Source organism: Peromyscus maniculatus, chromosome 7 (genome assembly GCF_049852395.1).
Source record: "Peromyscus maniculatus bairdii isolate BWxNUB_F1_BW_parent chromosome 7, HU_Pman_BW_mat_3.1, whole genome shotgun sequence".
Lineage (NCBI taxonomy): Eukaryota > Metazoa > Chordata > Mammalia > Rodentia > Cricetidae > Peromyscus > Peromyscus maniculatus.
In genome coordinates this window covers 35,214,854-35,230,946 of record NC_134858.1, presented here as the reverse complement: position 1 = coordinate 35,230,946, position 16,093 = coordinate 35,214,854, and the positions used below count along the sequence as shown (strand labels likewise).

Here is a 16,093-nt window from a genome sequence, read left to right as displayed (position 1 = left end):
GTTTGAGGGGCCCCTGGTAGTGAAATCAGGATCTATCCCTGCTGCATGAGCTAGCTTTTTGGAGCCCATTCCCTATGGTGGGATGCCTTGCTCAGCCTTGATGCAGGGGGAAGGGTCTTGGTCCTGCCTCAACTTAATATGTCAGACTTTGCTGACTCCTTATGGGAGGCCTTACACTTTCAGAGGAGGGGATGGATGGTAGATAAGGGAAAAGGAAGGCTGGTGGGGGGAGAGGGGGGAGGATCTGTGTTTGGTATATAAAATGAATTTTAAAAAGTTTCTTAAATGAAAAAAAGAAGTGCTGGTATGTGAAGGAAAAGTCTAGACCTAGGTGATGAAAACAGAATTACTAAGTGTCTAGCATTTAATTCCCTTAATTTAATTTAATTCCTTGTTCAGAAATATAGTATGACTGACTTAGTTATACAACTACTGGGAAAAAAATTAGAAATCCAACTTGACTCTGCCCTCTTTCCCTGGTCTCTGCTCTTTCTGAGTCTTGGTGCTTCTTTTCCCTCTCCCTGCTCTAGTTGCCCAAATTCTATTTTTCCTGTATCCATGCTCATTCTTATAAATTCATCTTTATAGATCTGCATCAACACAAAAGGTAAGACTACATGTCTGTCCAGACTTCTCATTTTCCAGATGGGAGAGACTGCTTCTAAAGATAGCTTCCAAAGTCAAAACACTTCACATATCATTACTTCACAAAAAAAAATTTACCATTCATAATTTTCTTTGAAATCAAAAAGGTAACCACCTTGCTTCACATGACACCATTAGCATAAAAATTGATGAGTGTGAAGTCTATCATTTCATCCACCTCTCACTGTGTGGTATCTCCATGAGTCCCAGGAGAAAACAAATCATCCAGTCAAACAAAATGATTAAAAACATAGTGAGAGAACTATTTGCACAGGTTTGGGCAAAACTGTGGTTGAGAGAAATCACAAAGGGACTGTCTAATGTGTCCAGCCAGCAACAGCACCAGGGGAGGCACTGTGGTGTCTTGACAGGAAGAAGCAAGGAAAGGAAGCGCAATAGAAACGGGGCATTTAATTACTGCACCTTTAGCCTAGCTGGGAAGAAGTTCAGAAATAAATGCCACCATATCACTCTTTGCTTGCTTCCTGATTCCACTGTCAAGGCTGCGGTTGACTTTGACCCAAAAAATAACCCAGAAGGGAGTTCATTAGAGAATTTCATCTAAAACATGGGGAGAAGGAACCAAGTGGCAGAAAGTTGATCTGAAAAGACACAAGAAAACATCACACCTAGTCTCTGTTGCTTGCAACACCTATGACTTTCCATGCACATTTCTTTCACTAATTGGTCACAGTCTGGAGCTAACCTGATTGTGACTTGTAACACAAACAGTTGTATGCTCCTAAAATATTTACTAGGTTCTTAACCAATAATCCTGAGCTGCATACTTCTCCACAATAACTTTACAAATATAATATTAAAATAAAGAAATGAATGTATGAAATAATATACAAATTCTTTATCTGATTGGGGCATGGTTGTGCATACCTGTAATCCTAGCTCTTGGGAGGTAGAGGCATGAAGATCAAGAGTTCAAAGCCAGCCTCAGCACATAGTGAATTTGAGACCAGCCTGGGATACAGAGGGCCTTGTTCCCTAAAAAATAAACATTTATCTTTCAGAAGCTTAACATTTTCTGTAGTTCTTCCAGGCAGCAGCATCACCAAACTCTGGAACATCTAGGTTCCACATCACTGTCTCAGAAGGTGTCATGCTACTACTCTGTAGGTCATAATATACTTCCTCTGAACTCCATAAAATGTCTCAAGAACTTTTCCGTCCATTTAACCAAGACCATCTCAACAAAATCCTAAACCTCCTACTTTCCTGCAAAAAAAAAGGTTCTATTTAAAATTAACCCTTTAAAAGTCACATAAAATTTCTATATTCACAATCAGACTTTAACATCCAAACCCAGCTCATCTTTGAAATAAAGTGTTCCATGGCCTGAGAAAGCCATAATGGAGGGGCATCTCAAACAACCAGTATGAGAAATATAGAACCTGTGGTCTACCCAATGTTCTGCTAACACACACACACACACACACACACACACACACACACACACACACACACCAGGAAGATACATAAATCTGCATCCACTCTCAGTAATAACAGGAATTGATTTATGTCAGCCTCAAAAAGCCCTACTAAATATGAGCACTCTGCAGCTTTAAGAATCTTCTAGTGAACCTTTCAAAGGGAAAAGATGAACTCATCCAGGAAAGAATGAAATTTTCCTCTATGTAACACATGTGATGCAGTCATATCTGAAAGGGGAAAGGAATGACTCTTGAAAACATTGCCCCTTTCTTAGGAAAAAGAACTTCTCTTCAATGTTTTTTTCAGAGCAACTTTGACATCTTTATTCCTCAAGCTATAGATTAATGGATTGAGCATGGGTACCACAATAGTGTAAAATAAGGAAGACACTTTCCCCTGGTTCATAGGCAAAAGGGAAGAAGGTTTGAGATACATGAATGCCCCTGACCCAAAAAAAAGAGAAACTGCAATTATGTGGGAGCTGCAGGTGCTGAAGGCTTTAGACCTGCCCTCTGTGGAACTGATGCGGAGGATACTAGAGAGGATGAGGGCATAGGAAATGAAGATGGTGATTGTGGGTACCCCAATATCAATGCCCACAACAATAAAGACTACTAGCTCATTCACATAGGTGTTGCTGCAAGAACGTTCCAGAAGAGGAAGGATGTCACACATGTAGTGGTTGACAAGGTTGTCAGCACAGAAGGTCAGTTTCACCATGAATGCTGTGTGGGCCATGGCTCCAGCAAATCCCATCACATAGACACCAAGCAAAAGGAGTAAGCAAACCTGGGGAGACATGGTCACGGTGTACATCAGAGGGTTACAGATGGCAACATACCTGTCATATGCCATTGCTGACAGGATGAAGGACTCAGAGACGACAAAGAAAAGAAAGAAAAAGAGCTGAGTCATACACCCAGGGTAGGAGATGATGTTTTTCTTCGAGATAAAACTCACCAGCATTTTAGGGGTGATAACAGTGGAATAACAGAAATCTATGAGAGACAAGTTGAAGAGAAAGAAATACATGGGGGTGTGCAAATGAGAGTTCAGCCCTATCAGGGAGATCAAGCCCAGGTTCCCTACCACGGTGACCATGTAGAAACCTAGGAACAGGAAGAAGAGAGGCATGCGGAGTCCTGGCTGGTCTGTCAGGCCTGCAAGGATGAACTCTGTCACAGAGGAATTCTCAGCTGCCATCCTCAAGGCATCCTACTGAGACAGAGACAAGAGAAAGGGGTCATTGTAGAGGGAGACAGAACACTGCTGCCCTTCCTGTCGCCTCCTGGGGTCTAGAGAATAGTGTAAGCAGAGTCTGGTTTCTGGTTGCCTGTGGGGCATCTCCCAGGGTCCCAGTGACTCCACACTACAGTCAAGGAAGACACAAGGGCTGGTGAGGCTAGAACGGACCCCAGGAGCCGGTGGGTGGACTCTCTGCTCTTGAATTTGGTTGTGCCCTTCTAACTCCAGCCTCTAATTAAGTTTACAAAGGTGTGCCAGTCTCTGGGAAGAGCTCTCAGAGGTTGAAGCCCACCTGTTTCTGGAGTGTCAGGCTAAAGGTTATCCTGGACAGGGCAGAAGGGTGACCGAGTTTTTCTTAGAGCTTTAGAAATCATTCAAATCTTCACTCAGATCCAGCCACTCACCCTCCTTCAGCTCCAGTGGTCAGGACGGTGCCTTTTGCCCAGTTCTTAATTTTCCTTGCTCAAGGAGGCTGCAGCGCTAATTCCAAGACAAGCTAAAAACAGACCAAGAGGAACTTGCAGTTCCTCTAAGTGGGAGTGCCAGAACCCGCCTTACAGTTGAGAACAAGGTCTCCAAAGAGGAACTCTTCCCTAAGGTTCTTCTTCGGCTTTCGTGGAGGCTGAGCAATGTATTCTGAGTTTGGAGACCTGGGACCTGATTAATGTAGGAAGCCTGAGATTCCCAGGGGGTCACAATACAACACTGGATACTAACTTTTTAAAAAGGAAGAAAATTTTGCATATACCCTCAATAATAATTGAATGGGCTTTTGGTAACAAAAATATTTGTTGAAGAACTGAGGACGCAACTTAGTTGATAAATGTTTGCCTAACATACATGAAACCCTGTGGGTTTAACCACCACTTCAACAGAAAACAGGCTTGGTTATGTTTGTAATCCTAGCACTGGGGAGTATGAGGCAGGATGAAGTGGGGAGGGAGAATCCAATGTCATCCCCATCTACACAGTGAGTTCGAGGCCAGCTTGGAATACAGAAGACCCTTTTGTCAAATTACGTGTGTGTGTGTGTGTGTGTGTGTGTGTGTGTGTGTGTGTGTGTGTGTATTCACTTAACATCTATTCATTACTATGTAAAGGATTGAAAAAAGTCCACTACACACTATTTAATGCACATTAAAAACTGTTTTTATTCTAGCATTTTATTCTAACACATCATGACAGGAGCTAATACTAGTGTGTGTGTGTGTGTGTGTGAGAGAGAGAGAGAGAGAGAGAGAGAGAGAGAGAGAGAGAGAGAGAGAGAGAGAGAGAGAGAGAGAAAGAGAGAGAGAGAGAACGCACATGTATGCACAAGGGTACATATTTCTTCATCCTTGAATCATATTGGTTGCATTTATCAATGGGACTTTAGATATGAAATAATTCTCCAGATATTAAGCTATGAAGACCATATTAAACCTAGGTTCACCTTACTCCAAATGTAGTGTCAAAATAACTTTCAATATCTCCCAATGGGAAATAAAAGTATACAAAATAAGATCCTTCCTTTCAAAGCTCTGACATGTCTTGGACATTATGATTTAATACCTGACTAGATATATGATAAGATCTAGAAAGGGTAAAAATAAAATGCTGCTCTGGTTCAGAGGAGGGTGTTCATCAGACTACTTATACTCTAGTTCATCAAGGGAGCTGTAGAATGCCAAGCCACAGCAGAAACCAGCCTTCATCTCTCTTCGAGTTTGAGCTTGGCATTAGTAAGTAACTGTCATTGGTTATGAAGTTTTTCCAAAATTGATACCTAGTCAGAGAAAGTGCTGTAGCTTGACACCCTTCTACCTGGCTCTCTTACTTTGCTCTTTTCTTAATTCCTGTCCTGTGACAAAACTTACCTCCTAGTGCCCAAGGCTCTCTGAGCCTCATTTGAGTTTAATGACAGTCCAATCTCACTCTTAGGACTCCATCAATTTAAAGCAGTATTTTAAAACATCATTTTACCCTAGCTGCACAATTAGACAATTATATGTTTCATTCCAAATGTGTATCCTGCTCCCCCAATGCAAACATAATAAATCAGAATCTCCAGGGTTGAGACTTTGTGATCAACATTTCTCTTCTAATTCTCCCCTTGTTGTCTGGGCAGTTAGCCAGGGTGGGATCTCCTAATCTAATTCTATATTTTCAGGGGAGAAAAAAAGTGAAGATTCAGTAGTCATACAGCTGTTTGGTGGTACAATCAAAATTAAAATATGGGTCTCCAACCTTTGCAGTTACACTGGCTTAGAAGATGTCTAATTGGCCTTTAAAGTTAGGCACAGAATTGGGCATCAGACTTGAAATAGCATCCCAGGGTCATGCAGGGGAGATACTTGAATATCACAATAGCAATATAGATGATGTGACTCCATGGACTATATTGAACAAGGGAGTAAATTTGTCAGATTATGCTGAGGGAGATCAATTAATTTAGTGAGATATTCAGTATCAGTGATTTATTTAACGGGAAAGCTCTTCAGGTGCTGTTTGTAACTTGTAATTCATATATAATTTAATAATTAAGTGAGCCAGTGATAATATAAGAAATTTGGAACTTTTAGAACAAGTGCTTGGTAAATGGAACAGAACATCTTTCTATACTTTTTTCGAGATCTCATAAATTTTATAACATTGACCCTGCCTAGTAGCTGTGGTTCCTCTACCCACTAATTTGAACATTTTATCAAGCCCTGGGTTCAGGTCCCATCACCCAGTGTCTGCATTGGACATATGTATTTCTTCTCTCTTATTACTCAACCTATCATCTTTGGCTGAGAGATCTACTTTTGCTATGGCAACAGTTATGTTCAGGTGTGGCCAAAGAACATTGCTCCCTGACTGCAATGCTTATTTATGAACTACCACAAGATGGAATACATGTAGTAACCTATCAGTCATTCAAATGCTTGTGCAAGCTTGGCATTGTAGTTATTGCCAAGAACCAGTGGTTAAATGTGCTTCTGTTTTTGTAGTGGTTCATAGGTTTGGCAGTCTCTCAAGAGCTATTTGATCCCATGTCAGAAAATAAAATATGAACAACTGCTTTCATCAGTTACCTGGAATTTCCTAGTCTAGAGACTTGTATCTTCAGCGTAACCTGTCAAACATCAGAGTGCTATAGGATATCAATTTGTTATCAGCTTACTAACTAAAGGAGACTAACTCAGAAATGTCTCTGCACTTAATCACCAAACATCCAAAGCTCCACTCATGACTGCTGCTGTCATTGTGACTTTCTCTTCTTTGTGACAGCGGATCCTTCCATAAACTTATGGAAGGCCACTAAGTTCATTCATTTTATACCATTAGGAATAAATGCAAAACATGGCTTGCTGGTATAGATGTTCAGTAATGACTGATTCTCAATCTCCCCATCTGAAAAATGGGGATAAAGATGATAATTGTAAGGTGTTTGAGAGGGCCAAATTAGATCAAGAAAATGGAGGAGCCCAGCATAGAGGCTGATGCATGGATAAGACTTGCTAAATGTTCCAAATATATGCAGAAACAAAAATAAGATGTATATAATTTAAGGGTGGAATGAGAGAGAATAAGTCTTGCTGAAAGTTATGTGGATTGTAAGAGGCAATCTGGGGCTGAAAAGAAAAAAAGAGAAATGAGGGAGATCAGAGAAGCTTTGAAACCGTGCTCGTTTCTTCAAAGCTTTATCTAGTAAATAGCCCTCCACTCATACAAGCAACTATAATTAAACTCAGTGGGTCATTAAAGGGACATCAAATTAGGATGGGGGTTCCTGGGAAGAAGAAATGTTTCAGTAGAGAAGAAGGACATGAGTGAAAACTCAAGATATACATATGAAATTGTCAGAGAATGAAAAAAGATAAAAAGAAAAAAAACTTTAGCTAAGGCTCCTCTTTCCCACATAGTTGAATCCTCAGACAGTATCATGTTCCTTCACTGTTTTATCCTCTCCTTGCTTCCTACCCCACCATCAATGCTCCATTTCTCAAAAATCCTTGCTCAATTATACCACAAAGCCTAAATCACGAAATCAAGTAAAATTTCCCTTCCAGCCTCACGTTATCGTTTTTGTGTACCCACTTCTAGTTTTAACAAAAGTTCTCCAAACCCTCACAGGCTAAGTATGTGCTCTGCCTTCCATTCTCTGTCCATATCAGTTCTCTGGAAGGTTCTCACGAACCTATCAACACATTCTTATTTGACCTGGACCAGCAAGTCATTCATCAGTGACAGGTTCCTGGGAGGGAGAACAAGGGAATGAGATAAAAAGGAAGAAGACAGGAAAATTTGAGATAAAGAGGTTTTGTTCGGGCTGATGGCTCATGCAGTCACATTTATTAAGAAGCACAGCATCTTATAGGCAGTTTGCAGAAGGAAAATGGGACAAAGTCAGCAGGAAACTGATCAGGCAAGGTTGCACAAAGAGAACATGGGATATCTCAAGTGCACCACAGACCAAGTGCTCAGCAGCCTTAGGACTGATAACCACAGTTCTGCAAAGGGGTGAGGAAAGTCGAGTTCCCATGATCCAAAACCTCAGTTCCCCCAAAGCCTTGGTCCTAGGCCATTACTGGCCTTTCCAAACAGGTTTCTAGCTTCAGACAAGGAACTAAGTTCTTTCTCTATATACCAGGGGCTCAAGGAAAGTCCCAGGACAGCCTGGCTCCCAATAATTATTAAAACTTAAGAGTCATGCGCATTCCACATGCTGTTTAGTCATTTTTGCTAAGTGAACCTTGTTAGCAGCTGCTTGTATTCCATTTAGCAAGCTAGTTGAAACTCCTGTAATGGTCATGGGTGTTAGGTATGAGTGTTGGATGATGTTTGTATGTATATCAGTGCTCATTGTGAAATACATTTCAGGACCAGAGAGATGATTCAGTGGTTAAAAGTACTGGCTGCTCTTACAAAGGACCGGGGCTCAGTTTCCAACACACACATGGTAGCTCACAAGCATGTATAACTCCAGTCCCAGGGAATTCAAGCCTCTCTTCTGATCTCCATACATACACACATGTAGGAAAAACAAATGCTTTAAAAATGTTTTGATGAGATGTATTTCAGTAACCTCTCAGTAATAAGAGTCCTCAAATGTAAACCTTACACTTAGAAATGTGTCCCTGCCCTGGTAATTATGATAAACCCCAATTCTGCTCTCAGTCTCAATGCTGTGAGCTCACAATTAAAGAAAATAAACTATTATTACAAACCAGAAATGAGCCCCGTAGGAAAGGGGTTCCTTGGGGCACAGACAGCCCACTCAGACTTCATTAAAAGTTGACATTTCTCCTGGTACTGCTGAGGATTCTTCTTAGGATAACAGAACAAGCAAGTAAAATGCTTGTGGATTTATGTCACTTGGAAGTCTGTTGCCATGGGAACTATGTCTCCAAATCCTCTCAACAGGGGACTCACTAAAGTCATGTTCCCTAAGGAGCAGATGAAGCCCAGGCAGAAAGCAGTGTAGGAAGAACTATTCTTAACCATCCCTTTTCTTGCACATCTCTCCTCTTTCGAGAACAGGGATTTCTGTACAATGCATCTTTGTTTAGGTACTTCCGTTTTTCTAATTCCATTTCATTCTATTGTGTCATTATCTATATGGTGCATGGAAAGGCCACACAACACCTCTGAAGCATGTGCATTAACCCTCCTACTTCTAGTCTGAGGAGGTCAGAACATCAACCTTCACCACACAGCAGGGGTGATCACATTATAGTTCCTAAGCCACTGAAACTTCGCAGAGTTTAAAGATAGCAAGAAATTTACTCTAACTCCAGAAGCACACTATTAGGAGCTGTGTGTCAGTTACTGTTGCATTCCCAGTTTCTGTTTACTTTTATTATCCCCCACTCCATAATGCACCAATCTAGGCATAATTGTTGTGTATGTATAAAATAAAAAAGAAAGATCACCTGGTGGATTCAAGAATACTAATACTAGAATTCATTTGTTTTATAAGCTCACCATGTGTTGGGTGAGAACTCTACTGAGTGCTTTACATATATCAATTCAGGTAGTTTTTATAAAAATAGTATTAAGCAGACTCTATTATTGCCCTGCTCTGCACAAGAATGCTTCTGTGAGCCAAAGGAATCCAGCCTTTTAGTTTAGAATGCCGTTTGCTGTGATGGAGGGGCCACAGTATTTGCTACAATAATGGTCGTAGGGGAAGACTAGAGCTGGAGCAGAACTAACTGGTAAAAGTGACGAAAACCTCAATCCCTGAAGCAACAGTAAGTGCAGCAGCAAAGAGAGAGCAAACAGAGAGCAGACCCAACGGCCAGGTGTTCAAAGTAAATCTGTGAACACATGAAAAAGATTCAATACACACAGAGACCCAACACGCAGGAATGATGGTGTTAGAAGAAATAAAAAGGCCAAGCATACTAATTAGATCATTACCAAACAAATATATAGAGCAAATTATAATACTATAGTTATTAATTATATATAATAAATATATAATATTAAATATAATACTACCTCAAAAATTACTTATAATAAATATATAATATTAAATATAATACTACCTCAAAAATTCTATACATTAAATTTTTAATTTGAATGTGAAATTTTAAAAGGCTCTCAGTATAAGAGTTTAGGAGAAAATATTAAGACGTACGTTAGAGGGGATTACAGAAGCCACAGGCTGAGCTAATCGTGGAACGAAATAACCACACATAATGCACGAGAGGAGAAGGAAAGTGTGGCTCTAACGGATAGTTCACACTGTGGTCACAAAACAACCCTGGTTAAACTCACTGGGTCAAGCTGGGTGGTGGTGGTGGTGGTGGCGCACACCTATAATCCCAGCACTCAGGAGGCAGAAGCAGGTAGATCTCTGTGAGTTCAAGGCCAGCCTAGGCTACAGAGTGAGTTCCAGGAAAGTCTCCAAAACAAAACAAAAAGATGTGAATGTGGGAAGGGGACAGGTAGGAGGTGGAGAGCTGACAGAGATGGGGGAAGGAAAGGGGAGGGTAGTAGCTGAGAGTAAGTAGAATGTGTTATATACATTATAAAATTCTATGCAATTTTCAGGTGAATGGATAGATCTAGAGAAAAATATTCTTAATAAGGTAACCCAGACCCCAAATGCAAGCACCACATGTTATCTCTCAAATGTGGACCCTCGCTTTGAATCTTTAGATGTGGGATTAACTTGGGTAACGTGTAAAAGTCAGGAAAGTAGTAAAGGCCCATAAGGGAATTTTAAGGGAAAAGGGAACGCAGGTGGAATAAGGGGAAGATGGGATAATGGGGCTGAGCAATGGAAAGGGGTCTGGGAGGGTGGAAGAGGGGCAGGAAAGGGATAGAGAAAACTAAGGATGTTTGGAAAAGCTATTTTAGAAACTTCCTTAAATAAAAATGTGCATATGTGTGTGTGTGTGTGTGTGTGTGTGTGTGTGTGTGTATCAAGGGTTTAAATGGAGTTACCTTATATAGAGGAACAATGCTTCTTTCTGACACCATATCAAATAAAATGTTAAGTGTAGGATACTAGCTCCAAGATATTTTTCAGGGGGTGTCCCATAGACCATCCCCCCCCCCAAACAAAACCGGCTACTATTGACATTGTTCTTGGTTATCCATTAGAACTTGGTGGTTATTTGCAATTGCTGAAAATGTCACATACTTGAGTCACAGGACATGAAGAACTCAGGCTGGAAACTTCCTCCCTAGAAGCTGTTTTCAAGTGCCAGAAGATGCTATACAAGCTACTGATGAGTAAAAGCCATCAACAGTTTTACCCAGCTCTGAATCCTATGAGCTACAACAATGACCATCTGGGAAGGTATGTCCATTGGTGCAATGTTACATGAATGTTACAGAGATAATCAACCTCTTTCTGATTAGATTTGCAACCCACTACACAGGCTGGAACTCATTCCTGGGAGTATAAACCTGGCCAAGATCCAATACTGGGGAGGTTATAGACACCAAGGGGCAATCTACTGCTACTATTTTCCTAAAGGGGCAGAGTATCAAGCTGCTTTCAAACTGGTCATCCCTAATTAGGGCAGCCCTCAGTTCTTACAAGAGAAGCTTCTTTGTACAGTGGATGGTGGTTACGGTGACTCATAGCTGGTCAGGCTACAGAGAATGAGTAAATACAAACTGCCAGTCCCTAAATGAGACATCTGTATCATAACTCTCCACATTATGGCTCATAAAACACTGTAGGAAAGGGTGTAGAAAGATTGTAAGAGACGAAGATTGGGGAGGACTGCGGCTAAACAGTTTTCTGGATAGAACAGGGCTGTTACACTCATAGACTCACAAAATATTTGCTGCATGTATATGACTGTCTCAAGAAGGGAACAATCAACATTCCCCATAGATGGAGAGGAGCTCATGAAGCCCTCACCCCCACCCCAGCTGAAGAGCGTTGGTACTTGAAGGCTGCTGGCGGTAGGGAAAAGCAGTTCTTTTAAGGTGTATGGTTCCTAGTAGGTTGCTCATGCTCTGATGGATGACCCTACTCCCATGCACATATGGGCAAGGCTGACTGGATTCAGTGAGTTTGAACTATTTGAGTCACAGTGATATCATCTGTAAACAGAGATATCAATACCATAATGGATAGATTTTAGGATCAGATATCAGTATTTAATAAGTAGCTTTGGATTAATAAAACATAAGATCCTTATTCCCTTATATCCCTTTATAGTTACTTGGTCAAATTCTTTTATTTAGCTTTTAGATAGATGTGAGATTTATATTTCTATCAACATTGCAATTCTACTTATAAGTAGAGTATGATAATTTGATGAATGTAAACTATCTACAGTGATAAAAATCAGGGTAATTAACATTTCTTTCTTCTTAACTATTTACTTCCTTTGTATGGGGAATTTAGGGTGTCAACGACCTCAGCTCCAGCTGTGTTACAAGCGATTGCACATCAAAATCATATGTTCAAATGCTACTTTCTCTGCATGCCCAACACTAACTACAATGATGAATGAGTATATTCATCATCAATATTTACTAAATTACATAGAAAATAATATGTTCAATAAAAGCTCAGATTAAAAAAATAGTGAATTCAGGGATATATTTTTTTCTTAAATACTAACAAAGCTCATTTGAAGTTTTGCATAAATAAATAACTACAGGGTGAGTCGATTTACAAAACTAAATAATTTAGGTTATACACAACTGACTTCACTATATCTTTAAGATTTTAAACTTGCACATTTCACCCCTGTCCTGACAACTGTGCCTTGTGGTGCACCTCCGTCGACAGTGACTTCCAGTAGCAAGGATTTTACACATTAGAAGGACCCTCCTGAGATTTCTAAGGACTAGCATGAGGAAAGTTACTCAGTAACAAAAAGAGCTACAAAAAGACTTCTGAAGTTAAGAGCTGCCCAGCGCTCAGCCTCATCATAGCCCACAGTTTGGAGCTCTTAAAATAGGAATCCATTTTTAAGTGACATTCATCTCAGAAATATATGTGCTATATTAAAAAAGGCAAATTATACTAGCACTAGCAGTATAAAATATGTGCTTTCCAGGTGTGAAAAGGGAACATCATGGTCCAAGGTTGTGTTAGAGTGGGAAATGCAAGGAGATACCATTTCATCATATAAAGACAGTTTACTGGAAGAAGGTAATTTTTGACAGTAGTAGAGATGTCAAATTGTTCATTTCTTGTACATCCTAAACATGGAGACTTGCTAATCAGTAGAAAGCAACAGACTTTCTGTTGGACAGAAATGTCCCAAAAACCCTAATTGCAGGATGGTAAAGGCTCTAAGCTATTTTTTAACATCTCTGCTGGACAGAAAACCACAAAACCTCTCTGTAAAATTTGACCAGACTTTTAAAGCTTCTGATAGGGGAGTGTCTTCTTAGGGCCAGTTTTACTCTAGAATTTTTTTCTTTCTTTTTTTTCTTTATGAAGAAAATTTTTATTCATTTTACAGACCAGCCACAGATCTCCCTCTTATCTCTCCTCTCGCTCACCCCCAACCCGAACCTTTCCCCCAACCTACCCCCCATCCCCCTCCTCCGAAAAGGTAAGTGAACTTTAGACCATCAGCTGTGGAGCCTACTTGGGACTGGACTAGGCCCTCTGCATAAGTGAGACAGTTGTGTAGTTTTGTCTGTTTAAGGGGCTCCTGGCAATGGGAACAGAATCTATCTCTGGTGCACAGAAAAAAGCTGGGTTTTTTCACCCATTGCCTATGGTGGGACACCCTACTCTAGAATTAATGTGCTGTAGTTCAAGGAGCCAGACTGGGACTATGGCCTGGGAAAGTCTAAATATTTTAGTCTGAATTTCCCTTTTCTGTAAATTAGATCAAAACATACTTTATCTACCACCACAAAGTTACATACATCACATTTTATGGCTTCATCCCTTCCCATTAGTAAATATGGAAGGTCTCTAATTCTCCAGCCTTCTCTTTCTTAACTCTTCATCTCATGTATTTGCCTGGAATAATTCCAGCCACTCCTGTAGCTTGTTGTCTTTTATGTGTTAACTACAACGTAGTTATATCAAGTATTCATTAGCTAAAAGGCCTAACCTAACGAAGAAATCTCTGCTACAGACCTCAGATGATATCTGATGACATTCTTAACCTCTATAATGGTAGAAAATAAGAGGAGATTGTACATTCTGAAAATATTTACCTAAAAGGCACAGCATGTTAGGTCACACACAGTGGTGGGAAATAAATGGCTGGCTAGAGAGCCAAAGACAATCTTGCCTTCCAACCTGTAAGATTCTAACTCTCCATAATCCATCAACTGGACTTCTAGAAAGAATATTCAACAGAGGTGTGACTTTTTTCTCAGGACCTCAGTTCACAGTAGGAAGACAAGTCTATTAAACTTATAATGAGCTTGCCTTGTGTATACAGTCCACTTATATAGCCAAGCTTTAAAATGCCCAGGCTCTGTTGAAATCAGTCACAATTATGTCTACTGTTGCATTATTATATAATCCAAACCTTTCTTTTCTGGGCAGTGTTGGCAGCCTCTAGCCCTGGAACAGCTCATAGACCCATGTTCACTCATCATATCATATATACATACATTACTGTATGTATATACTCCATTGCATTGACTACTGGCCAGAGCCACACACCAGTAAGCCCCTGAGATGAACGTGAACTGAATCAGTGCCTAAGATTGCCTCATGTTGTGCGATTGACAGCTGACCATAAGTTCATGTCTAGCTCAACCTTATACGGTCAGGACATCCCCAAACATCTCCACTTGAATATCTCACACATACATAAAAGCCAGCTATGAAAAATAATTTATATTATCCCTACAATAGTCTCCTCCTGTGTTCTCAGCCTAATAAAGACATCAATTTCTAAGCCTCAAATCTTGGATTCCATCCCATATTTCTCGTATCTCACCTCGGCAGCTTACTCACAAAGACCTGAAAGGGAGTTGTTTCTGATGCCAGTCCAACTGTGTGTTATCAACACTCACACTATTAGCTCCTCACATTTGAGAAAATATTTCACTCAAACATTTTCCTGAAAGCATATAAACCTCAAACTTACTCTTGTTAGGATCAAAATCAGCCGAATAACCTTTATAACATTTTATTAATCAAGTAATTAGCCTCTCTTCCTACATCTCTATCTCATTTTTTTCTTTATTGCAAATTTCCCTACCTTTTTCTTTCAACTTTCTATTTAAAATTAACTTTTATTTTGGATATACTAATTTTAGATTTCAAGATTATCTTTGATATTTTTTCATTGCTTTTTGGTAAGAAGTTACATTTAAAAATAAAACTTGTTTTATTTTATCTGAGACAAAGTTTCACTATGTGGCACAGGCTTAGAATATTCCTGCCTTAGGTTCTTAATTTCAGGGATTGCAAATATGTGTGGCCAGGCCCAGCTTAAAAATAAAATTCAAATTGAGATTCTTTTAAATATACAAATGCCTCATAACTTCCAAGGTTCCAACTTTTAACCATTCTGAATTGCTGTCTTGAACATTATCTTCTAGATATAGTGGAAAGAATATTTTCCATTCACACCCCCTTCTGTACCTACACTTACTTTACAATCATAACATCTAGTAGAGGAAAACCATTTTACCAGCCATCTAAACCAATCATCCATCCTAAAATCTGTGACCCTTAGCTTTTTGTTTATTCTTCAAAGAATGGCTCTGGGTACTTGTATTGGTGAAATTATTAAGGCCACTCCACGTAGTTAAAAGGGAGGTTTATTTTGTGGGGTAACTTACAAGTGAAGGAATAGGTAACAGGGTCTGGGAAAGGTGTGGCACAGTCCAGCAGTGTTCTCTGGAGAACTCTGCTCAGTCTACCTCCAGCGTCCAGGGTCCGGGAAACAAGAGAGCTGGCCCAACTGGATCTTGGATCTTCAGGGTCCTCTCTTGGTCCTGCCTTGTAGGTGTGACAGTTACTGAAGCCTCAATGGGGGTTAGAGCTTCCAGATCAAAGTTGGAATGGCTACCCACTACAGTACTTGTATCAAGGAATCATTCAAAAGAAAATTCCAGTTATGTTTTTGTATGCTTTATTTATTGATATAAATAACAGGAGAAATATTATCAGAAGTTACACAGACAATAACAAATGTATCTAAAGTCCAAATTTTAACCAAGTTGTGAAATTATATAGGTATGTGTGTGTACTTATGTGGGGAAGGGTGCCGTGAAACTAATAAGGGGATCATGAGAGAAATGGAGATCTCAATGGAGGTAAAAGAATATGTGTATTAAGAAAATAAGAGTTAGGGCTAATTAGGGAAGAGAGGGGACCAGCTGGTGA

The 16,093-nt window shown here is 39.9% G+C and overlaps 1 protein-coding gene across 1 annotated transcript; it reads right to left on the bottom strand.

Annotated features, from left to right (window-relative positions):
* Window positions 1-2,358: 2,358 nt before the first annotated feature.
* LOC102924224 (olfactory receptor 8B8) lies at window positions 2,359-11,868 on the bottom strand. The gene is made up of 2 exons (XM_042282101.2): window positions 11,858-11,868; window positions 2,359-3,292 (listed from the first exon to the last, which is right to left on the bottom strand). Exons 1-2 carry the CDS (start codon window positions 11,866-11,868, stop codon window positions 2,359-2,361), a joined length of 945 nt encoding a protein of 314 aa, XP_042138035.1.
* Between the last annotated feature and the right edge of the window lie 4,225 nt (window positions 11,869-16,093).